General features: G+C 41.7%; 1 protein-coding gene across 2 annotated transcripts in view; it reads right to left on the minus strand.

The window, feature by feature from the left end:
- ddr1 (discoidin domain receptor tyrosine kinase 1) overlaps nt 1-26760 on the minus strand; it is a 54149-nt gene that overhangs the window by 6717 nt on the left and 20672 nt on the right. The window contains exons 3-14 of one of the 2 annotated variants that reach the window (XM_080471056.1): nt 24649-24751; nt 20456-20531; nt 17309-17461; nt 16433-16580; nt 14127-14229; nt 13291-13477; nt 8196-8445; nt 5959-6105; nt 5364-5417; nt 4149-4315; nt 2099-2306; nt 1080-1199 (exon numbers count right to left, since the gene is read on the minus strand). In XM_080471056.1, coding sequence (XP_080327182.1) covers nt 1080-1199; nt 2099-2306; nt 4149-4315; nt 5364-5417; nt 5959-6105; nt 8196-8445; nt 13291-13477; nt 14127-14229; nt 16433-16580; nt 17309-17461; nt 20456-20531; nt 24649-24751 — 1716 coding nt within the window. The remainder of the gene's footprint in view (nt 1-1079; nt 1200-2098; nt 2307-4148; nt 4316-5363; nt 5418-5958; nt 6106-8195; nt 8446-13290; nt 13478-14126; nt 14230-16432; nt 16581-17308; nt 17462-20455; nt 20532-24648; nt 24752-26760) is intronic. The other variant, XM_080471057.1, reaches the window with a different exon arrangement.

Below are 26760 nucleotides of genomic sequence, written 5' to 3' on the forward strand. Positions count from 1 at the left end.
ATGTATGTATGTATGTATGTATGTATGTATGTATGTATGTATGTATGTATGTATGTATGTATGTATGTATGTATGTATGTATGTATGTATGTATGTATGTATGTATGTGATGCAGTACAATTCACACCATGTATCCTACTTTACAACTTTTAAAACCATAAGTTGCTTCTGAGTACACCAACACTTTGAAATATTATTATAACACTGGTGACCTGTCCAGAGCGTACACTGCCCTCGCACATAGTTAGCCGGGATTGGCTCCAGCAACCTGTGACCCTGAACAGGATAACGCAGCACAGAAGATGGATGGATTATAACCTCTTGATCTTCAAGTCTGCAGCCAAAAACCTTATTTTTTAAAAATAAATCCTGCTTTAAATTTATATTTGTTCACAAAGCAAACTGAAATAATACAACTTTTATATACTCATTGTGTGTGTAAGAAATGTTGAAGCTTGAAGCAGGAAAAGTCAATAAAATGTCTGAAAAAAGTAAATAATATTACAACAATACTTTAAAAACAATTGAAATATTGTACACAAATACATCTACACTCACATTACATAAATTGTACTCAGTTACAAGTAGAATTAACCTTTGATTTCTGGATTGTATTCGTAGTACTTCATGTGTCTATCTGCTTCCTCAGATGGTTTGAGTTGAAAAAGTCTTGATATACACAACATTTTTTAGTCTTCTGATGTTTTCAGCAGTTTGGTGTCACTCTTACTCACTCATTAGAAAGAAAGGGAAAATTATATGAAAAGACAACAACAAAAATCAAATGATTAGTTACTTTCTTGGTAAGTGTGAACTTTGTTTTTCAAATTCCCTGAGTTAAACCATTCCTTTACACAAGGCTGAGCTAATTCAGTGGCGAGTGAAGGAGAGCGACTTGATCTGTGAGTAAAAAGAAGAGCAGATGAAGGTCAGACGCATGCAAAGACCCAGTCACACCTGGGAGGAGGTTTATATGACTCCACCCGTGCTGCCCCACCACAGTGTTTCTAGAGTAGCAGGTAGAGAAGAGGCGGGGGGGGGGGATCCTGACTGAGCGGGCCCAGTCTGAGCTCTCTTACCCTGGGGCACATTGAGGCTCTTTTCTGGAGCCTGTGCGGAGCTGGAGACGACTACGGCTCTGGAGCCTTTTCTGTGATCTGGTTCGTGCAGGTGACTGGCTGGGCTGTTTAACAGCAAGGCTGGGAGGACATGTACATATGAACACACACACACATCCACACAAAGACACACAGGACGAGGTTTGGTCACCACAAACAGGTCATACGTAGGAATACAAAACAGGACAGCAACCATTAACATGACACTGTTAGCACATCAGTAGTAAAACAAAAGGATGGAGGAGTTGCATGGACACATGGAGCACAGAACACAGGCACATTGCAAGAAACAGGCAAGTTAAAACTCAGGCCACAACCAAACATAACAAAATCCAGCGGATGAAATAATGTTTCTGTTACTTATGTTATTTCAAACTCACACAGCCGCCTTGTAAAAACCGGCATGCCGACCTCCCGTGGTACAAAGCAAGCGGAGGAATGCCTTTCCTTTCTTTACTTTCCCTCGCTCATCTCTTTTCCTCCTCCTTCCTCAGAACAATAGCTCTTTTGTGCCCCCTCTGTGAAGTGCATCTTCATAAAGGCACTCTTCCTCGCGGGGTGTTTGGTTTGATTTACTCGTGTTTGGCGTGGTGAAATACCCTTGTGTATGTGATGTGCATGCAGCTTCTTTTTTTCCCCCTCTCCTGCCGTTCGTCCTCTCTGAAAAAATTTGCTTGTTGATATGATCAACAGTGTGCAAATGCACAAACATAAGCGTGCAAACAAAGGAATCCAATACAAACCACATATGTGCTGGTAGCACTTTAAACACGGTACATATGGAAGTTTGAACTGTTTCACATTTTCCACTGAAGCCATGCCAGCTGTTTGTGGCGTGTTTTACTGCATGTTTTATGTCACGCTACTTCATGTTGCTAAACAATCCATCCTTTCTTGGGCTGGCCCACTCAATTTATAGGTTTCAAACGTTTCAAACAAAGTACATCAGACCCATGTGGTTCTCTGTGTTCAGAACTTACCCGTGCTGTCTCTGTGATCTCTGGGCCGGAGCAGAGCACTGGGCTCCTGGTACTCCCCTTCTCCCTCTCTGTCGTGGTCGCGGTCGTCTGGGAAAGTGTGAATTCGCTGGTAGCGGCTCGAGTAGCTGTGGGTGTTGTTGATGACCACGTTGTCTGACGGCACCGAGAGGTGCACTCGCAGCTCGTCACTGGACAGACTGCCTTGAGCCTGGTGGGGCAGAGATCTCACATCAATACAGGTGATAGAAACACACCATTTGAAGTTTAGTAGATGCGTGATAAAAGTGCTCAAAGTGTAACAGGCTGTAATCTTTGAGCAATTAGCAGTAAATGTAAAAGGACTCCCACTTCCAGATGGAGATTCAGGACTGCTCTGCCAAATAACTGGCAGTAGTTATCTCAGGCTACTATCCATCACTTACAATTGGTTTAAGGGGGCGATTGAGCTAAATCAAGCACGTAAACATTTCTTACTTAGGGCCATTTTATTTTGTAGGATGTAGCTCCCCTGAAAACTGTTAATAACAGGATGATGTACCGACAGTGTGGATTACTGGACACATTGTTCCTGGAAAGAAAAGCTTGCAGACAGTTTTTCAAATGTCCTTCTGTGAAGACCCGAGTAAATCGACGCTACATTTTATTTTATTTTATTTTATTCACACCTACAATTTAAAGACACCAATTAGTCAAGAAACCATGTTTTTGGAATGTGGGAGGAAACCAGAGAACATGGAGTCAACATGCAAACTCCAACCAAAACAGCTTTTCATTGCTATTAGAACAAGTCAGAACTGGATCGTGCTTTAACTTATTCCCCCCGTGACCCCGGACTTCCATGTTGGTTGACACTGTCTTCATTCAATGTCAATTATGGTTTTAGATCACGACAAACTAGACTTGGTGGCAAAATTCTATTTAAATGTGGTAAAAAAAAGCAACTGAAACAAGTCACACAGTCTTACCACCTAATTGTGTGTAGCGTCTACTCATAACATCTCAATGTCAAATTAGGACAAAATCATGTAAAAAGTACAATTTGGATAAGTTGTAAATATAACAGGGTGATATATTTAGCAGCAACTGGAAGAAACATGAGTCTGAATTTGTTCACAGAAATTATTCATTTCATTTTACCTGACATGCTTTGGTATTAACAGATTACATTCACTTGTGTGACCCCCACTACTTAAAAAATAGATACCTTCTACTTTTCCTCCTGTACTTCACAGGAGGGCAACCTGATCCTCTTAAGTGTTTTTTTCTTCCGCAGCACTGTTTAGCTATGTTTGTAAATGTTCTTCTCAGCCTGAACTTAAATTCACCATTACAGGAATACGTAAAGATGATAAAATATATGGATTTATTCCTGTGGTTTTTAAATTATGTAGCAGCTGCAGACGTATGTAGAAAATCTGACAGATGATTTAATTTTTAATTCTTATAGAATTAAATAGATGGAGATGACCTCCAAAGTTAGAAACTAGCAGGCTCTCATTAAATAATAAGGCTGAAAACACACACAAAAAGAAGTGCTTATTTATATAATATACATCTTTAAATCTGAGTTCTAATTTTCGCCAAAGGCAGATCACAAACCATGACAAAGATTTTTTCATAAAATAGTCAATGTAACTCGTGTTCAAATAAACACAAACTGACAAAGGTCTACTTAGACCAGAAGTGCTAAAAATGACAAGGTGAAAGTAGATCTGTGATGCAGATTAATGACATTCATTAAGAATTCATGTAATCTGGGTTTTGGCAAAACATAAACAGGAGCTGACAGGTGGCTTATTACTTCTGGCTGTTTGTTGGCATCTTTCCTTTGCATTGATAAAACACCTGCAGCAGCAAACACCTGCAGGGCATGCGTGTGCATCTCAAGCAAGAGAGCTGTGCACATTTATGCACATGGTTCAACAGCGATAACTCACCTTTGAAAAGCATAACCGCAAGCATTGTCGTCATTGGGGACCAGCACCGCACATTAAACTTACAAATTACCAACGACAGGAACCAGAATGTTGCATGTGACCTCTGAGCGTACCTTTCCTAATATCTTCTTCCAGTACTGCCTCCAAAGAATGACGGCGATCACAGCCAGCAGCAGCAAGATGATGCCAACCAGGCAGCCGATTAAAATAGCTGTATTACTGCTGTCGTCTTTGGCCACGGGAAGTCCCGCCCTTGAAGTGACAGCAGCAAATTCAGGCCCTGGAGAATGCAAACAGAGGATGAAACATTAGGTACGCATGTCTATGCATGCATGATTTCCTCAAATCCGCTGCTATTTGAGGCCCTGATGTGTGTGTATCACTATGCAACGCCGCGCCTCGACGTGTGGGTTGTGTACAGACACACGGTGGGACGCACTGTTGAATCTGACTGGCTCTTTCAGCAGACACGCACTCGCCGAGGTCACGCACCAACATAGTTTAATTGAGCTTACCGACTATCAGATGGGAATAGTCTGTGTGAGTGCACATTTAGTATGCTCAGAAAGACCAGAGAGCTTCTACCAGCCCACTGATTTGAACACAGCATGTAAACACTTCTTGGTGTTATATCGTTCAGTTATATATACTTCCTTCCTGTGAAGGTCAAATGTAATGTGTTAGTTGAGTTTTCACACAACACTTTGATGCGAAACTTGCTCATCTATAAACTCATGAAACCATTTTTCTTTACAGGCTCAATTTGTCAATTTAGAAGGTCCAACCAATAAGACGTGCACACCAAACAAGGTGGATTTATGTGCAGTTGAGCACATAAATACATTATTAATAAACATGAGAACCCACACTAATATAGACCAGCCAGCCAATTATTTACAGACATTGTCAGAACACCAATAAATAAACCTCAACAAAGCCGTCCAACAACACACAAGCAGCAAACATGCCACAGAAATTCATTTCCATTTCTCTAAAAAAGCCTGTTATTGTTTAGCAGTTTCGCCAAGAGTCAGTTCCAGAAAGAAACGTATGCAAGCTTGTGAGACCACAGGAAGCCAAGTTGTTATTCTACATAAATAAAATTTACTATAGCTCTGGTAGTGTTTTTTCCTCGAGCTGTATATCTTCAAACCCAGGGGACGAAGCCCAGCGCCAAATCCTGTCCCTGTAATCTCTCCTCCGTTCTACTTCATACTCTCCACTGAGCAGTGGGACACTTTTAAGACGCTGGCGGATCGCCAGAGCAGATGGAGCGAGCTCCCCAACCCTTCTCGCTTCATCTCCCTCCTTTGGTTTTGGTCTCTCACCTGACAGCGTCCAGTTACCAGTGGTGTCCATCATGAAGGTGGTGCTGAGAGGTTCTGGAGGAGCGGGGGATGCACAAAGGAGGAATGGGTGAGAAAAGAGATGATGGAGGGAGTGATGAAAAGAGAAAATCATGGAAAGCAGGGGTGAAGCATTTTGTGGTTTTCTTGTCAATCTTAGTGAAAATTTCCAAAGGTTGACGCCATCATTTTAAATCGTGACTTTAGGAACTAAAAGTTTCCACCTGTAATTTAAGGCCAGATTCTCCCTGCCTTCAAATGAAATGTGCATGACATGAATCTGGCACTGACTCGGGTTGAGAGCTTAAAAAAGGAGGGCTAGTCAATCCCAGGCCTCCTTTGGCATTTGCTTTAGACGGGACAAATTCCCACCGTCAACATGCCCACAGTCAGCACAACTGGATAAAAGGAGATGGGCACCGAGAAGAAAGATGATGACAGAGAGATGAGCGGACTCAAAAAGCCTTGAGGAGGAAGTGAAAGGGAGAGAGGACAAGGGGTGAAAAGAGGGAGGGGATATTGCTCTGGGGGTGAGGCAGACGAGGACACGGAGGAGGGGCCGATCAGCAGGACTCACCTGAGGGTCTGGTGGTGTCGTTTGTGGGGCTGCGTGTCGATGTGGGAGCGGAGGAAGTGAGGTTAACAAGAGGGGGAGAGTGACTGGAGTCAGCTGGAGGATTGGGACGAAATGAATCGGTGTCCGTGCCATCGTTCCCATGTGGCTCTGAATAAATGAAATGAAAGAAAGAGAGAGAATAATGTTTAAATCAAAAGGAATAAGAATACCAGATATCAAACCTGGAAGGTCTTTGGGTAGACCGACTCTGCTGCATTCACACCGACCCCACTCCCACTATGAGGGGTTAAAATTAGCAGGTTGCTAGGTCAGTGTGAAAACAGCTTAAGATGCCTGACAGCAGTTATATTCATACAACTTCAGACTAGAAATATCCACGTTCTTATAAACTTCTAGATCATTTATGATGTCTGAGAGATTAAAGCATTTGAGGAGAAATACAGCTCCATATATAGATACTACTCATTACGTTGGCCTCCATGACATAAACAGTATGACCATTTAATGGCATAAGCGATTCTCCACAATATCGCACTTATAACTGAATCTTTCAGTACCGTGAAAAACAAAAAGTAATATTGAACAACTGTCAGATATTGGAATTTAAAGTTAGCCTGTAAATAACGGCAGATGCATTCACTCACTGCACATTTTTTAAAATTCTACACTCATAAAATTTGAATAAAATCAGAGTCATCTAACGTCTGCTGTTTTCTGTGTCTGCATGACTAAATGATAACACAGGAGCAGAGTTCAGAGCTGGAGGGAGTTCAGTTTCTGAAAGCTGCAGACTGCTGTGAGCATGCAGGGCTCGTGTTTGTTGATTCAGCCTGAATGACCAAATGTTGATATGGCCCCCTTGATGTGAGAGATGGGTCATGGACATATATGACTGGATAGTGTGGTGAATATCTGACTGGAAAACGGCTACGTGCCTGTCTGGATCACTGTCTTATCTCATAATCTTAGCCTGAGGGATAGTTTACAAATTCAGTTTGTCACCCAGGAAGCAAAATCGATGCAATTGGTGCTAAAAACCAACCAAGTTTGACGAGCAGATGTGAACGGACGAAGTGAACTGAAAGACATACTGAATGGCTTCATGATTTTGGGGTTTTTGCGGTGTAAACTCCATCTCAGTACTAGTATCGGGACCTCGAACTATGCCAGAGTACGAGCAATCACGGGCCATTTATCACCTGTCTGGCAGGAGTCCAGATGTGTCAGACCACAGCTGGGTCAAGTCATCACAGCCCCCTGAATTCAGTCTGATTACGAGGCATTTCGCTGATTCCTATCACAACTGACAGTGTTTTTGACCAGAGAGGACACTTTAATTAGTCACAGTGATCACAGCAGGAGCATTGGAGTCCCCTATCTTCCCGGCAATCAGAGAGGCATAAATCTCAGCTTTCAGACCTTTCGGCTGTACGGGTCGGTTTTGGCGCATACGAGGAAGGAGGTGATGACAACAGATGAAGCAAAGAACAAACTATTTACCAATCTGAATAAGTTCCACGATGAACTGAAGGCACATAGGCTTCAGGTGGTGACATGCTCTCAGCTCTGCCTCTCAATATGATGGGAAAAGACAGATATCTGATCTTAAAGCTGTTTAAAATATCGAAGAAAATCTATTGACATGTTTCCTTTTTCTTTTTTTGCTGAATTGGATTTTTTTTTGTATTTTTCATTTCACTCAACAAGATAATAGTTGGTTGGTGGTTCAGTTAATCAGAGGCTGAAGAAGCAGTGACAGAAGAGAACCTGCAGACAGTACAGTGCAAATGAATTCCCAGCCAGTGTTTAAAAGAGCCGCATGGTAGTTAAGTCCTCACAGTCAGAATGTCCTTGGTCCGATTCCAGGCTTTGGGGCCTTTCTTTCTGGAGTTGGCACATCCTCCCTGTGTGTTTGTGGGTTTTATACAGGTAATCCGATTTTCTCCCGCAGACCAAAAACATGCACTTAAGGCCAATTGCTGTTTGCCCTGTGACTCACTAGTGACCTGTCCAGCATGTGTCTTCACCTCACCTATTTTCAGCTGCAATGGCCTCAAACCTGTTGAGACCCTTTTTGATGTTGTTTGGGTTGGACTAGTGCAGAACAGAACATAGTTGCTCAGGTAAGTGTGACGTAAAAGCAAAGCCTCCATATTGTCGACACCGCCTGTCCAGCAGATGTCTCACAAATGAAAAAACAAAACAAAAAAACTGACCACTTCAAATCTGTTTCCTACCAGAGAGGAACGATATTTCGCTGATGAGCAGCCAGCGGTCTGCGAAGTAGAATTTGCAGCGGAGGATCTGAGCCGGCCGGCCGCCAAGTGGGAGAGTGATGGGCCGGGAGGAGGGGTCCTTTAGATCCTCGAGGGGCACAGGCAGGGTGAGGGCGGGAGACGACCAGGGCTGGAGGATGCCAGGCTTAAAGAGACACTCCACTTTGCTGAAGACGCGCACACCCTGTGTGTGGCGGTTGTTACTGTGCACCTACGAAGAGGAGATAGATGCAGCGTAAATATATAGAGGACAGATAAAACAAGAAATAAGTGCAATCAATTAGAAAATCCTTCAACTTCTGACACATCTGAATTGGCTCAACACTGTGGTGCTGATACCTGGAAGGCCTTCGTCGTTTATTATTAGTTTGGAAGCAGAGAGCGAGATTAAATCAACACACAAAATTAATGACAAATTCTCTTCTTGTTCAGCCACAATTACTTTGCCACAACCTGGAAGTGAGCAGTGCTGCAAATTTACAAAATTAGAACACAGAACGGGAGAGAAAGGATTGAGAGAAAGCCTGTGTGCGACAGAAGACGGATAGAAGAGATCAGAGGATATATCTTTGCTGTTTTTACAAGCAGGTAAAGGCCAAAGAGAGAAAAATCCATAAAGGTTGATCTAATATATGAGGCGTCATTGTGGTTTAAAGGAGAAAGAGAGGCTTCAGCAGAGGAGAGAGAGATGACAGGGAAGATGAAGGCTGGTTAAATGAGCGAGTGAGAGGTCAGAACTATAGATCTGAGGGCTGGAAAATGAAGGACGAGATGGTGGAAGGTTTTTGTTTTTTTTCCCTTCCTCAGAGAGAGGAGTTGGTGCAGAGGTTGTTCTGACAGGTTAGATATTAATCTTACATGCTGCAGCTCCAGCCGCTCTAAACTAATCCACATGTAAATAATACACAGGAGATGCAAGACAAACAGCTGCACCAGATGCTCAGCTCACGTGGAAGAAGGGTTGGATTTGCAGAGACACAAATGGAGGCATACACCCGCCAGTCTGGTCTCCATATCTGCCCTTCTGCTGAATAATTAGAGGGTAAAAATATATCTATTCCTGTGTTTTCAGAATAAAATACATACCAATCAAAGGCTGATCCATTGGCAATATATTGCATTAGTTGAAGTGTGGGAGTTGGAGGCTTTCACCGTGAAATGAAAGCTATTAGTAGGCTTTCACATCATTCCTGCTTCAAGCACATCAGATTTCACTTCCTAAGTTTCCTAAATACTTTGCTTCATTAATGTAGGTAGGAAACCTCAACTGTACCCTTGTTGGGAAATGCCAGCGGACTATCCGGCGGAGCAAATACAGGAAACGAACCAAAGAGCAACAGAGCGCGTGCTAAATTTTGAGGAGAAAAAAAACAACTCGAAACAGACCGCGCGCGTGAGGCTGAGAAAGTTAATTCCTGGTCAGTGTTTGTTTGTGGTAAGAGGAGCTGCTGTAACTGCACGACCTTGTTGCAGCAGTATTGGTCCTTTCAGCACTACACACTCACTCGAACCAAGCCGCCACACTATCAACTTTTTGAAGTTTATTTTGTCTGCATTACCTAATTTCAGTTATCACATACATTTTTCACAATATCAGTTTCTTGACCCACTGAAATACGTTTTGAAGGCTAATTCAAGTGGCAATTTTCACCCAAGATATTTTAGTGACAAAAGTTAATGACATCAATACATGGCTTTTATTTGTAATAAAATCTGTGGTGACAATATAAAAGGGACCAATGTGACATATTTATATAATTTATAGCTCAAAAAAGTTTCCACACAGGACACATTGTTCAGCTTATAAAATCTTAGAGATACATTGCAAATTATTCAGTACTGCTGTTCTACAGTATAATGTGCAACGAAGGTTGCTAAACATTCCTCCACGGTGTCGTTATCCCTTTGATTAAATACAGGATTTTTAAAAACCTTCAGAGGAAAAGGCATCAATTCTGTGCATTAACTTGGAGTAAGTAAAAAAACATCAGTGTTTTGTTGGCATATGGGACGTTTAAAGCAGAAGTGTCATGTATTGTCATTATTTACAAAACAATAACAGGCTTCACCGATTTCAATAAATAGCACATCTTTTTCAAGTATGCTGAAATTGTCATTAACTGAGCAGTTTAGGGGAAACTGGAAGAAACGAGGAAGTTAATAATATTGTAACTTACTTGATAAAGGATTAGCTTTAAGATTCATTTGAAAATACAAAAACAAACCTGCATCAATCAATCTGCTTTCATCACAAATTTCACTCTGTGTGTAAGCATAACTATCTGGAGGAGTACAAATTGAGGTATGTGTGGTATGTTGTTGGTAATAGCAGGGGTCTATTAAGTCAGCAGAGCCATGGATATCCACTACTCCTTCAGGGAATAAAGCCGACGGTTAAAAGCTTAATTCGAGAACATGACACACCATTATGCATTACGTTTCTCCTGTTTCACCATAAATCTAACCTGCATTACAAAGTCCCTGTGATCTTTTGGTTGAGCTCCACATTAAGATACAATGATTTTGGACAAAAAGTCCCAGAGGACAGAACCAGAGCTCTTGAAATCCCAGCACTGTGCATCCTCACTCTGTGAAAAGAGGGGGGACTCCAGGTTATGACTGACAAAAGGTGAAAGAGCAGATTTCCCGTTGGGGCGGCAGTTGGGCACAGGTTAAAGGAACTGTGACCTGCAGAGACGAGTCAGGCCAGAATTAGCTTCAGGTTCCCACTTTTTATTTATTTGACCTGTGTGTCTGACACATCCGCTCCATCAGGCCAGCATAATGGCGTATGTCAGCTGAGGTTAGTGTGGGAAAACCACCAGGGAAAAGGCAGGAAAAACAGGATAAGCTTAGGAAAACACTTGGGATACCACAGGGAGAGGCGTTAAAAGGTAGCTGAGGTATGTGGGAATAATGATGACAAAAATACATGAAAAACATCTTGAAAACTTGAACATTCATTAAAATCATTTAAAGACATCTAAAGATTAAGTTATGCCTTTAAAAAAATAAAAGTTCAGTACAAATACAGCACAGCTCAACCAAACCAACATTCTTACCCAGCTTCAACATGACACAGATGTAATTCAAACCGAGTTGCTTCATATTATTATCTGTCTGGCTGCTCAGAAAGCTTACCTCAAAAGCCACACACACACACACACACACACACACACACACACACACACACACACACACACACACACACACACACACACACACACACACACACACACACACACACACACACACACACACACACACACACACACACACACACACACACACACACACACACACACACACACACACACACACACACACACACACACACACACACACACACACACACACACACACACACACACACACACACACACACACAGTGATGTAATCCGGTGGATCCCAAAGCGATGAGCACAGACGCGCTGTCCCATGATAAACAATGGCGCATTCAAACTAATTAAATGGCTGCAGAGCTATTCCAGTCAAATGATACTTCCCGAAACAGCAAATTAACGGAGTTATTGTGCCCTCTCCAAAAAAAAAAAGGAGGGGGTAAACACACAACCGTGCTGATGGGAGTTTGTTTAGGAGATTCTGCTGCTTGTAGCTCAGCTTGAAGGTGAGGAGCTTCACCAGATTCCCAACAACAGTATGCTTGTTTTGGACTAATGGGACAATTCATTACCAAAAAGAATAACTTAATCATCAAATATTTCTTTTTTACATAAAATGATATGTTAGGGAATCTCAGTGAGCTACTACAAAAGTTAAATTAATTCTTTAGTGCATCAAGATGCTTTACGTTTTCATCAGCTCGTCTATTAATTAGACTGATGAACAAAGAGAATTTGGCAGCTGAATCTCGCTTAGATTGCACAGCTGCGTGCAATCTCACACGAAAAGACTGCATGTGCATGAAGTGCTGTCGAGTATCATCGTGTGTTCAAACTTTGAAAAGAAAAATCTTCCTAGAATCAGTGCACATCAGTTCATCTCTGCACATGCAGCTCGATGCCGTCTGAATATCAGGCAGTCCTGTCTAACACCCTCGCAGTTATTTACAGATAAGAACCGAAGCTTTATCATTTGCGTTCACTCTAATGTATTACAGTACTAAGAAGCGCATTGCTGTAGACATTTATCTAGTAAATGTACGGTTATGGCTCCTTTATTGTCCTCCCTCATAAGAAATGGTGACTATTGCACGTACAACACATTCAGCACGACAAAAAAGACAGAAAGACCTAAAGAAAGAAGCATTCCTGAACTAATGGCCTAAGTCACTTTTCTAGATGACACTGGTGACCTCTGGTAAAACAGCCTCCGTCCTTAGTTGAACAGATGTTATCCCCAAAGTATAACAGCCTATGTTAAAAGTGTGACATAATCTGATTATTTAGTCTAAATAACAAGGAAATGCAATTTTTTCATATTAGATAGTCTATGTTTGATTCAATATTTTGCTTGTTTTTTGAAAAACTTGAAAGAAAAAAACATTAAGAAGATGATGGCATATAAATGAATAAATGTCATAATAAATTATGTAAAATCCAATGAAACAAAACAAAAAAGGAACGATGAAAGCTTCTTCTTTTCTCCTCCATTCTTTCATTGATAAAGTTGGTCGAGAGAGAAATAAATAATGTCTCCCTATTTAAGGATTTCTGAAAGTGCTCCAGTCTTCGGTATTCCTAAGTCAAGGCTGTAAATTTACTAAATATAACAAACTTGTCATTATTTGCATCTTATACATTCCTTTCATGATCTACTAACACAATGGGTCAAAACACACTAAAGGATCCACTCAGTTTTTCACCCGTCAATAAATAACTTGACCACAAAGTGATGGTGCCGTGTAAAGTTTACCTGTCTGGAGCTCTTTGAAACTGCTTTTTAGGAACATCAGTTGACAGTTTCAAACAGCTTTAAAAAATCTCTTGCATACCAGGATATGTGCTGATATTGGGTTTAAGGTTTCATAGTGATTATAGCAATGATCATTAACCCACCGATTAGCACACACACAAACGCTACTTTCAGTGCCTACCTGCATGTTGTGGAAGACCCGTGGTTTCTCAAAGTGGAATTCAATATCCACACTGCCTTGCCCAAGGGCTTCCCGGCTCCAGCCTAAGTAGTCATACCCGGGCCACACCCTGAGCTCTTTGGTTTGTATGAAGTCGTCACCTCCCAGGACGCCATCGCACAGCTGACCCAGGCCTCCGAACTGCATCCTACACACACACACACACACACACACACACACACACACACACACACACACACACAATGGAGTCACAAAACAGCTCTCCTCCCTCCCCGCCATATGAGCCCTCACACGTACATCTGCTTCAAGTACGTCTGGATTACATCAAGACTGTGGGTTCGCCCGCTTGCAAAACATTTCAGCTCCATTAACTGCACAGCTCATGCAAGTGGGGGGACACCCACCCCTCAACCCCCCTACCCACCCCTCAACCCCCCCACCCGTTTTCTCCCTGCCAAAACATTACAGCCAGGAAACACGCCTCAAATCCCAGAGCCGCTAAAAAAATAATGTCATTCCCTTTCGATTAGGCAGGCAGAAAAATCTTTCAAGAAAGGATTCGGCTGAGGCCTCACTTTACTGCGGCAGATGTGATGAGCGCTGTCTGGACGTTTTTGGTATTTCATTGATTGAGACACATTTTTCAAAACACATTCCTCAGGACAAAATGTGTGAATTCTCATCATGATCATATTTACCACAACAGTGTTGTAACCGCGTCTGTACATTTCCATAAAAAGAAAATCAATGAGTTTAGAGGTTGTATGGAAATCAGACGCCTACTCACACATAAAAATGGAAATGGAAACTACACCTGGAGCAGCTGAATCTCTTACCCTTGTTCTGTGCTGCCATCATAAGTGGAGTCGTTCAGGTAGACAGGCATCCCAGGCAAGTGCATGACGTGACCCACAGGAGCCGCGTAAGCATTTAACCCGTCTGGGGAGACAGAGATGGATAGGCAGGAATTTACCGTCGTGGGGTTGAAACTGAACATACTTTTGGTAAATTGCAGTTTGAGTTGCGTCCCATTTCACTTTTGGCGCGTTGCATTTTCATCAAGAGCAGCTACACGTCTTCTAAGCTCGCATTATACAGAAATCAGTGCAGCGGGGAAATGGCTGCGGCTGGTTTTTTAGTAATAAAACAAACAAAGGGGTCAGCTCCTCGGGCCCACTCGGCTCCAGCCACCATTTATCGGCGAAACCCAAGCTTCCTTGCTATAATATACAGCTAATCAACCTGCTCCCTGAGACGAGTGGTGACGTCAACGACACTGGCTAAAGCGCGCTGGCCTGCTACACATAATAAACATTTACAGTATGTGTGCAGTACGCTCTGTTTGCACATAAACGAGTGTCTGTGGATGTGATTATATCTGAGCGCCAATGACCGAGTGCTCGCCTGTCAAGTGGATGCAAAAAGTTTAAAAAAAACAAGCAAAGGAAGAACTCTGTCCTGCCTCTTTGTAATCTGAGGTGAGATGAAGTCAAATGTGTGCAAAACCAAACACTGTGCAGATTCTACGTAATCTCTGTCCTGTAGATGAACCGGGCTGCAGCACCTCAACAAACCACAGCGGAGCATATTTTACAGAGATGGCCTCCCCGAAGACACGGGCCGGGGTCTTTTAGTGTTGGTGACAGCTCTGATTTACAGGCAACCTCGTGCTGTATGAGGGAGGCGGATGGGCCAGGAGACGAGGTGAGCCAGTCGTAAATATCCCGCTAGTCAGTGTTGTGCTTCAGGAAACACAGCCACCAACATCATTTATCAAAGTGTGGCTTCTTTCATCCGGGCAAATCCTGTGGGCTCTAAACTTGATGTAATGCTTCAACCCTGCGTATGGGACGTATGGAAAAAACATGCACTCTTAATCACTGCCCTCCGACAGAGGAATCAATCCAGGACAGTAGTAAACTGTCACCTTCAACATAAGAGAAGTCATCAAGTTTATTAAGATCTGAAGATCTGCTTTTGAGTATGCCCATCAAATGCTCTGTCAAGTCAATGGTTCCCAAACATTGCTTCCCTGGGGAAAAACTGTATTTTCTTATTTGACAAAGCATTTATCCCTTATCTCACTGGGCTCACGGAGCTCCTGAAACATCTAGAAACATTGGCAGTGGGGCTGCATCTTCCCTGTATGAGTCATAGTCTTGCAAACCTGTCGCTTAATATTCAGAATATTTTTTTTTTTAAATTTGTAGATAATTTTTTTGCTGGATACTGTCATGTTTCTCTCAGAAGTATCAAACCTTTCTCAATTTAGTTTTGGGGAATTATTCATTCTGAGAAATTAAGAATAATTTTCAGAAAATTGGAAATCAGAAAGTTCCCCATTCAGCAGCGTCTGCACCTCTTTTGTGATTTCTATTTTGCTTGACAAATTGTCTGATGACAAAAATTTGTGTTTGAGCGATTACTCTGTCGGTGTCCTTATCCTTTTCTCTCTTTCTATCCCTTAACCTCCAAAGTGAACAGTAAAAAGCCGCCACCTCTGAATCTGGTTATGCAGAGGGTTCTTGACAAAAAACAGGAGATTCTCCTTTCCACCATCACTTTTACACCCTTATGTGGAATAGTTGAGTTTTTCCTCTTTGTTTTTATTGTTGGTATATAAATAAAATTGCATCAAATTGCAAGACAGTCTGGAAATTGTTGTTTGAATCATAAGCAAGTGTTTTTGCACAATACATGCAAGGGCAGGCACAAGTTTTGTTTTTTATTTCCCTGGAGTTCATGCCACATTCTTGCAACATTTGCGTTGAAAATTTGCACATTTTCCAACATTCTCTGTCTCTAACTAGTAGTTCTCTCAGCCCAGAGGGGTAGGAGACATTACAATGAAACTAAACTTTGGCAGACACCACTTTAACCAACACAGAAAAGCAGGATCACAAGGTTTTCCAAGGTCTGCCTACGTTATTTAAGTGTCTTAGAATGTTGTATTTTTTGTTGTGCAGATATAATTTTGACATCTGCAAAGCAGAAAACCTTTAACATAGCCCGAGGGCATCTCTGATAGCAAGTTAATGACCAACTAATGACCAGATAATGAGCTAAATGTCCAAAACAGTGGGCACATTATTTATCTTTGCACTTTCTTAATGTGTCCATCACCTACCACCCAAACACTTACCGTTCCAAAGACAACCGTAGAGCTCCACCCGAAGGCAAACACTCATAACTCGGTCTGCCAGGGGGTAGAAACGAACCATGCGGGCCACAATGGGAGGTCCCAGATCTTTCAGCACAACATCATAGGTGTTCTCATTACCCGACACCACCTGTGGGAGAGAAGAACAACGGTTCAATCACACAGCACATTGCTCAGTCTTGCTTCAACTGCAGGAAGGGAGGAATCTCGCCTGAAGCTTCTGACTCTTTATTCAGCGTGTGTCTTCAGATTAATTTCATCCAAACAGTACTAAAACAAACTGATTTCATTTTTTCTTCACAGGCAAATGTAGGAAGAAAGCAGATTTTATATAGGATGCCTCGGGCAGTTCAGTGTAGGTGAAATGCGTTGGCTCACAGTTTCAGAATTGCTTGCCCAAAATTGGAAACGCACAGAGTGACCCCTTCTCTTAACAATGGAGGTCTGAACTGACACGCTATCATGAAATAGTGATACAAAACACAGAGCAGGACTTATCACCAAAGACAATATTGGTGAGTTACCAAATAGAACAAGAGGTACCTTGTTCTGCACCCTTGAGAAGTCAGATAGTGACGGCTGCTCTTGTCAGAACAGAAACATTGTTCCCAAAGTTCTGCACCAACTCCAAATGAATAACTTCATTGAAAACAGATGAGTAATACAGTCAGCTGTAATTAACTCTACATAACACGCAGCAGCACTAAGATCTTTTTTAAATAAATAATACAGAGCACTCCTCTTCTGTACATTCCTGGTTTTGATACCCAAAGGCTACTTAATCACTGTCAATCCATCGTCTACCTCCACTTGTGTGCAGACCTGAGGGAGACCCTCATCAAGAAGACCTGAGCTTACTTCTTGGCCCCAGCGGTCCTTCCAGGTGTTCCATTTCACTCCGTCCCGGGAGTAGCGGAGGCGGTAACTACGAGCAAACTCCTGGCCGTGTCCGTCGGCATGGCGGCCTTGGGTGCCGACCAGAGCCAGGAAGTGAAGTTTGCGCAGGTCAATCTATAGATGATCATGACAAACCTAAATACATGACTGAGGTACACAAATGTATGAAGAAGCGCCAGAGATGTACAGCACACTGTAAAAGGTGTTTCACAGAAGTGGATAGAAAGTATCTAATGCAGTAAGTGTACAGTTTGTAATACAGAAGGAGAAACAGCAGGAGGAAGTTCAGGTGATTCAGAAAAAAGATAATCTAGACAGGGTAGGAAAACTTCCAAGACATTTAAAACAACTTGATGATGAGCTTACAACTGTCTTTTTTTTCTTTTGAGGGTCATCATCATCAAAGAACGGTTCAGGGTGCCTCAAAAGAGGAGTTAAAAATTCACATTTGTTTAAGTACTTTGAAATACATTGGTGTTAAAGTACATTACAGAACTTGGACTTTCTTCCTTCTAATGAGTTATTTGGCTCAGTACCCGCGCTTTTAAGAGAACTTTGACACAAACATATGCACTTTTAGTGAAGTGCGGGACGTTACTTTTCCCACTTCTGACTTTTGAGCTATAAACTGTAATATATGGCCGTGCTCTAATGAAACGGATTAATACTGGTATTAAAACTGGCAGATTTATTGATCTTTTTAAATTATATTTCATTCTGCAGCCGACAAGACACGGGCATATCTTAAGGTGCCCTACCGTAACTTTTATTCAAAAGCAGGTCTTTGACTCTTCTGAGTCCATCCAAAAACACAGCAACACCAGTTTCTCAAGTAACTAACTCAAAAACAATATTTCTTCCTTTGATGAAGTGTTTTCATAGCAACTGTTAAAAGTCGGGCTTCCTATTATGGTCCAAAGATATGCATGTTAGGTTAATTTGTGACTTTAGATCATCTGTAGATCAGTGAATAAATGTTTTTCTCTCTATCTTGTGACTTCAGTTGTTTTCAATCCGAACTTGCTGTATTGGTAAAGAAGATGTTGGGTACTTTACATGCAATGATTACGCAATATGAATTTTTTCAAGTAATGAAACCTGTCTAGGCTAAAAAGCTTTTTACTGGTCCTTCACTGAAAATAAATTAGAACATAGAAAATAGGAATATCACTGAAAAGCTATTAGTTATTTTTTACATTTCAACACAGACTGTATAAGCTTCAGTGTTTTGTCGACAGTAGGTGTGTTTGGAACTAGGTGTCAGTGTTAGTCTTGTAGGCTGCAGATGGATATCGTTGATGTTGGTTAAAAACTGCTCAACACGTCGCCAGCTGCTTTAAGCCTGTTTGAACATCTGCAATGACAAGGACTCACAAAGACTCGAGCTTGCCAGCGTCACTGAATTCTAAGACTAACATCCATCTAAACATGTCCCTGGCTTTGATTGCGAGTGTGTTAAACAATACCCCATCGCCACCCCCTCACCCGCAGGTACAGCACCTTGTCCACTGCTGTTGCATATAAAAAAGCAGAAACAGTCAGTGAAGTTTGATTCAGCACTTTGACTTTAAAGAGTACGCGCAAAATCGGTATCAATTTTATGACAGCTGGCAACGTAGAAGAAGAAACTTCATTATATTCCTTTGTATAATGACTTGAGAACTAAATTAGTTTGGTAAGATTCAATTGAATCATCCTGACTTGTTTTGGATGTCTGAGGCTGACCTGCCAAGCTGGCTCCTTAAAATGGAGATTTCTGTTTAAGGAAAATTGCTGCAAGATGGCTGGCAGCTAAGACAGAACCCACTGTATCCATTATTAAAAAAGCAATTACTGTCATATAAATTGAATCCACTGTATTGTTTTGCTTTTTTTTTTGTTTTCGATTTGTATGTTTGATTTAATTGTTATGTAAAAGTGATGCATCTTCATTCAAATGATTATCTACAAGAGAGTGACTACATGTTTCCCAAAAGGTTTTGGGTATGTTTTTGGATGCCATGCCAAAGCAATGTCTTTAAGTACAGTAACAGTTTATAAGATGACAGCAATATATTACTTTTACTTTCATAAGTACAGAAATGCTCCTATGACTAATTATATTCAGAAAGTCTGGATTTATTGTGCAATGAGTGAGAGTCTGTGCCTCTTTTTTGAAGACAATGTCAACTTGTTATATATATGGCAGATTTTTTTTGTATCATTGTGCTTTTTTGACGATATTGGGAAATGATTGAAATGCTCTTGAATCATGCAAGTGATTAGCTGGCCGTACTGTGGAAGTCCTTGCAGCCACCAGAATGACAAGTATATGGGCACAAAGTTTGATTTCTCTGCTCTCTGGTATTTTAAAGATACAATAAATATTCAAGGGCAAAGGTGTCAAACATAAGGCCGGAGTGCCAAAACTGTGAGTGGCTTTTATTCAGCCCACAGGAAGAGTTTTAGTGTGAAAATCACAAGGCCAAGTTTAACTTTAACGTTTCAATAACAGTAGCTGTATCTGTAAACTAAGTGGAGAGATTATTGATGCAGCAGTTGGAGGGCAGCTATCCCACTGCTATCGACGTAGCATTTGCCTTAAATCCACCTTGTGAGGGCGGATTTAGAAAAACTTGCTGAAGGCTGCTGAAATCATGCAAACTCAGACTAGAATGAAGACAAACACTGTGGTAGTTGGATTTCAGATCTATCTGTGGATTTGAAATGACAAATAAAGCATGAAGTTAAGAAATATGATGCATTTTCGGACGATAAAATACTCCCGGAGAAAGTCTATTCTCATTTATTTTGCAGCAGGAAATATTGTTAATTATATCAAAATTGCGCTTCTTTAGATTTTGTAGAAAGAAGGTTATTTAAATGTAGACTTTTTATAATGTACTAACATTGTACTGGTCCGGCCCACCAGAGATGAAATGTTTTTTTATGTTTTTATGAGATTGACACTTCTGATCCAGGGGTCAGGGGAGCAAGAATGTTATATCCTGTCAGCGGTGAGTGGAGAGGAATGAAAGGGTTAACAAAAACAACCCCATCATTCAACATTAGTCTCTCTATAAACAAAGCATTCCCTGTAGTGCGAAGTAAGTAAAGTGAGTATCTGACCTGAAGGTACTCTGATCCGCCGGGAAAGACGGATCCTGCTGGACACCACGCGCCATCGCCTTCCCCAGTGCTCAACCTGAGACGCACACAGAGAGAACGGGAGAAATTAATGTGACGTAATGCAGTAAGAAGTACTAACTTGAAGTTTTGAAAACAAAAACACGAGCGAAAAGTCCACAAACCTGCAGTCCCTTACAAACATTCACACACAGATACGAGCACACCTACAATACTGACTAGATCAAAACCCTCGGTGCCGGCAGTGTGCAGAAATACAAGTGAGAATTCAGTACAAACAGTCCAATCCTCCTCGTCTAGCAGAGCATATATTGGATTCCACAGCAGCCAAATGTTCACAGATAAATAAAGCAAGGCTGCCTGACAAAGAGAAAAGCTGAGAGAAGGAGACCTGGAAATGGCTAAAAACTCGGAGCGAGGGAGAGACTGTGGACAGATGGAAAATATAGAGAACACACAGGGCTCATGGAGAGAGGAAACAACCATGAAAAGAGTGAAAATTACTAGCTCCTCAGCATTCTTTAAACCTCACAATAAGATATGGCGTGGACCGATGTTTGCTCGCAGCACCGCGGGCCTCGCCATGACCACACACAAAGATTTTCGCTCGCTGCAACCTCCTTCAATGCAGCCTGAGAAGAAGAGGTCACGCCAGCACCACACGTCGGCCGCATGCAGACCACAGACTTGGCAGTGTGTCGTTCGCAACTCGTACGAGGAGCCTCGGAACAGACGCCAGGCCACAACCACGCTCTGACCACTGTGGAGCTCCTCTCGAAATGCAAGCTGCTGCTCTGACCGCCAAACAAATCACTATATCAACTCAGTCACCCACTGACAGCGAAGCTTGAATTTCAATCAATCCTCCCTCAAGTCAGTCAGCGAGATCATACGGCTGCGAGCAACGAGATGATATCAACACATTAGTGCGCCATCAAGAGTCCTGTGATAGAGGGAGGGAGGGGGGGGGGGGGATTACCATAACTGAGACCTGCTCTCCCCAGCCCCTCATCTATCTCCTATTTCTTTCTCCACATCCCTTTTACTGCTTGCCGATATACCAGCCAATTCTTTAGTCATCTCATTGTTCTCAATTCACTGCATCGAGCAAAATGCCTATATTCAATTGGCCAAAAGTAATAACAGCGGCGAAATGATGCCTAGCAGTCCTGAGTCTCTCACTTCACACAACACCTTCCCTCAAACCCTGTTTTTAAATTAATTTCTCCCCAGCTTTCAGCACGCGATTGCAGCTAAACCCCGCTCGCTTGCTTTTTTTTTTCTTTTTTCTTCTTCTTACTTTATGTCCGCTGCGCTCTCTGTTTTCTCTCTCTGGGTCTCCCTGATGTGTCTTAAACATAGCTTGGGTTAATAATCATTTCCACATGTTTAGACACTCGGCCAAGAGACCCAGCCCAACACAATGATGGAGACAAATGAACACACACACACACACACACACACACACACACACACGCACGCACACACACACACACACACACACACACACGGCTGTAGCATGTTGCCGTTGTAAATCAGACCTCACTTCCAGACAGATGACATGGTAACGTAATTATCAAGCAGGTTTTATGGAGACACACAATATCTTCTTCGATGATAATCTAATAAAATGCCTGAAAATTGCTTTTGCGTGCCGCCAACAGCTTGAAAATACGACATACAGACAAACTCAGACAACAGCGTTGTTGGGTATTGTACTCACAATACTTGAACACAGATAGTGGTTACTTGCATTTGAGTTACTTTACAAGTTACTGACAAAAAAGAAAATGTTGTCACTTGATAAAGTTTACTTTTAATAGTCAGTCTTAATGAGGACGTCTTAATGGAGTGCATGTATTGGTATTTCTGTGACACATTAGTCAGCACCGCCAGTCAAATCGATTCTCTCATCAGGTTCAGCTGAAGTTATATCAGTTCGTTGGAAATCAAATGGTGATGCACACATGCTTTTTCTGGTTTGTTTTGGATAAACCAATCATTATGACAGTCGGGTATTTTCAACCTCGTGTGCTCCCATAAGAGTAATACACTTCGCAGAAATCGTGTAGAACTCTGCAATACACTTGCTCATGAAAGAAACAAATTGATGCAGACGTCGCTTCTAAACAGGAGATAATTTATTGATACATCTCTGGCACTGTGAGGGAGGCTAATGTTGGCAAAAACTAAAAACCACTTTAAGGACAGCAGCTCTCCAACTGTTTTCACCAACAATAATACATTTCATTACTATTTATGGAACACTTTTGAAACCCAGATAAAACTCTGAGACGCTTTACAGCAGCAGTATCCATCCCTGGTTCTTTAGATCAAATGTCCTGGATGTTAGAGCTCACTCTGCTCAAACACACATGGTGGGCCAGGGATGGAGACCACTTCTTAAGCATAATAAAAGACAAAAAAAAAAATATTTTCAAGTTCTTTTTTTTGTTTTTCAGGAAAATGTATGATTTTCATTGGTTTCATGAGAGTATTGAGTTTGTATTTAAAAGGGCCTGCAGTACTGTTTAGCGTGAGCGGCGATACTAAACTCACAGATACTCCTTGGAGCAGCATTTCTTTCAAATGCCAAAGCACAAGTGCTGCTTTTCTGACGAGGAGAACAAAAGAATTTCCCATTTACCAACCAGGTTGGAACAGGTTAACAAATGAAGTCCATTTTATTTGACACATGAAATTAGAGCTCTTATATTATTGTTAGTTCATTTTGTTATATAAATACATTTTATGTCCACACAGAAGACTTACTTCAATTAAAATGAAATTATAAGGTATCTTAAAGTAAAAGTCAAGCATTATTTGGTAATTAAAACATGATTACCTCTTCAGAAATGCTTTTTAAAACAATGTAATGTAGGGGCTTTCTTGTTAGGAAGAATCTCGCCTCTCGTGAGTCACAGCCTCACAAAAAGTTCAGTCATTGTAACAGCATCATTAATTATATATTAGTAAGCCCGTACTAACAAGTTACTGTCTAAAGCAGTCATGTTACAGTAACGGGTTACGAGATCACGCAGTATTGCCAACAAGGGTTCTCAGTGACAAGATGCCCATGAGCATTAGGAGATATTTTTCTAGCAGAGACAGAGCACATAGTCCAGTTTGTTCAACAGAATATGTGACATGCTGACCTTTACTGTTTTAATGACAACACTGATAATGCCGGCTGATAATCACACCTAGTTGCTGTTTTGTTGCCTCTAATAGACTCTGCTGTGCATAATGAGTTGTGGGCAGCAGTTTGTGGGGCCGGTTGCTGCTATTTAAAGTGGTAATTATATTTTCTATGTATGAAGTTCTCTCAAAGGCTGGATTAAAAAGAGGAACTTGGAAGTGCCCCACCTGTGGCTTTGCATGCTTTTAATACATTTACCACCAAAGATACACACTTTGCATCAACCCTCATCATTGTTCTCTCAAAGCTAGAGCGTTGCTTTGTGCTGCAAATTTGAAAAATCTCTTTTCACCCTTTCAGCAAACTAATAGGTTTCCATTCATCTCAAAACGATGTGAAAATAACTTCAAATGCTCTGCATTGAAGTCATCTGAGTTATGTAACCCAATTCAGTGAACGTCAGCTCCGGATTAATTTATGTAAGGTTTACACTGACACTGCCAGGTAACGTCTGCACTGCGTAATCTCACAACAACAAATCTGTGACTAACGGCAATGACAGGAAAATAACCTCTGTAATCCATCACTGTAGGGCACACATCCAAAGGAAAAAAAGTCAGCAAAAATGTAAACCACATGGCTGTTGTTTTTTAAATCATGACATCTTAACTAAAACAAAGTGTTGGCCCTGCTGTTCGTAACTTTCGTCCGTAACGGGGTACAATATTTGGATAAAAATCAAGCTGTTTATGGCCAGCCAATCAGTTTGCTGGACTTTAGCAGTTAAGCTTTGATGTTGGGATGTAGATGTGTGTGTAGTGAGTCATGAGATCACTGCTGCTGACAGCTTTTTTTAAGCCGGGTGTTCAATTACTCTTTTACGTGGGAGATGAATTACAGTTTTCCAAAAAAAAATAAAGTTTGTCTCCAAGGAAATCTTTTTAATTACACTAATGTAGTTTATCCCTTTCCAGCTCGCACACACACACACACACACGCACACACACACACAGACACACACACAGACACGTCCTACCTTCCATGTTTGGCCTCGGTGGAGTCTGACCAGGCGCTGGAGGCAGTGATATCAGAGTCTGGGATGGTGCCATCCTCCATCCCGAGGGCGTAACGACATTGAGCTGTAAGTGAAGCACCGGGGGAAATAGACAAAGCAAGTGAGATGGAGACAGAGGCCAGATAAAGATATGACAAAAATCTCGCTCATGAGGGATACATGTCCGGAGGAAACTTAATATTTCTATTTGACAGCCAGCCGCCAACATTAGTCATGGAGCATATTGTCGTTATGTCATCTCTGGGAAAACTTCCGGATTTCATGCCTCATAGCCCACACAGACAGGGAGTGGACCGAGAATAATATACAAGCGCTCTTTTTGCTGTTATTTAATGCAGACTCTTTGAGGATAAGTAGTGACTTCATGACACTTGGAAATGCAGCGTTCTGAATCATTTATATCAGTAAATCAGCAACAACAAAAGCAGCCTAATTCCAATAGTCAGTGTTTTGAGCATTTAGTTACTCATTACTCCTTTCAAAGATGGTAGAATTACTTTGTAACTGCAAATAAAACATAATTCATTACTTGTGGAAATAACTGTTGTATAACTTGGAATTCTTTCTTTTGCTAAAAATTCCTTATAATAATAATGTGAGCATAGCTGTAACATTGTACTGCTGCTGTGAGCAGCTAAAGCTGTCAGCACAGTGTGGGTCGGTCTAATGACTCAGTCACTCAATCAATCCAGCTGAAGTTACATCAGCCTGTTGGAGGGAGATGCCTTATAATCTGGATGGCAGAAATTCTACAAAAGAAGAACTAATAACAAAGAAAACGCATCGCAAATACGACAAGCCCATTGAAATTTCAGTAATCACAACTGTTACTAATATTATAGTAACTAAAGTTACTAGGGAAAATAATTATGCATTGCTTTACATAGTTTTATTCCTAAGGCTATTCACATAGGCTGCTCTGACTATATCGCCCCTGTGAATCGCTGTGATATGTCTTCTAAAAGACTGCACCTTTTCACTTTCATCGTTCCAACCTGCTCTACATCGCTTACAAAGCCGCCTCCCTGGGGCTCCTGCATTGCTCCCTTTCCCATTACCACAACTTGGGGATTTGCAGGAAGAGAACAAAAGAGTCAAAGAAACTAAGGGCAAAGGAAAAAAAAAAAAAAGCAGACAGGTCTCAGTTATCTGCACCGACTCTGCTCCAGCAGCAGCATTATCAAATGATCCAGATAGTGTGGTCCCAGGCAGGGATTACCAAACGAGCCAGCTATCCACTCTGAAGTCAGTCATGAGGAAGGGGTGGGGGGACAAGCGGCTGAGGGAGTGTTTGGTCAGTGATAAAGTGGAAATGGCTACTGACAGTGATACGGAGGGTTGGCTGAGGGTAAGAGAAAGAGGCAGGGGCGGGGTGGGGGTCTAACTCACTTTCTGTCATTGAGTCAGTGGACAGGAATGTTGGGCTGCATGACAAACCCTAAAAACCCTGACGGGTGCAGCGCGCGCGCACACACACACACACACACACACACACACACACACACACACACACACACACACACACACACACACACACACACACACACACACACACACACACACACACACACACACACACACACACACACACACACACACACACACACACACCCTGAGGACAGGTGCCTGTATAATTACATCATCATGATAGCACATCCCCAATCAACAACCCGCCATCTGCAGTATTTTCATTTCTCACTGTCTCTGGCGGTCTGCGTCCTCTACATTCAACCTTCGCTTTCTGTCATCTCTCACAACACTTTAGCCAGACTACTACACTTATCTGCTCACACTGTCGAGCTCGATTCAGCTCCATCAACAAAACAAAATGAGTTCATGTTTGAGTTCATCACCCAAACTTCAAATCCAGACTCACCGTGGTGGTGCCCCATCGTGTTTTCCCAAACATGAGGAATATACAAATATATTTCCTATTATAAGTTATTATTGTTAACGGTTGTTTGGAATGGTCAAAAAAGCATTACTCAGTTACACACTTAATTTAAAATATAAGTCTTCCTATATAGAACACAACGGTAGCACTTATTTTAAAATAGAGTTTTAGAAATGTAC

Source organism: Lipophrys pholis (assembly GCF_963383615.2).
Source record: "Lipophrys pholis genome assembly, chromosome: 9".
Taxonomy (NCBI): Eukaryota; Metazoa; Chordata; class Actinopteri; order Blenniiformes; family Blenniidae; genus Lipophrys; species Lipophrys pholis.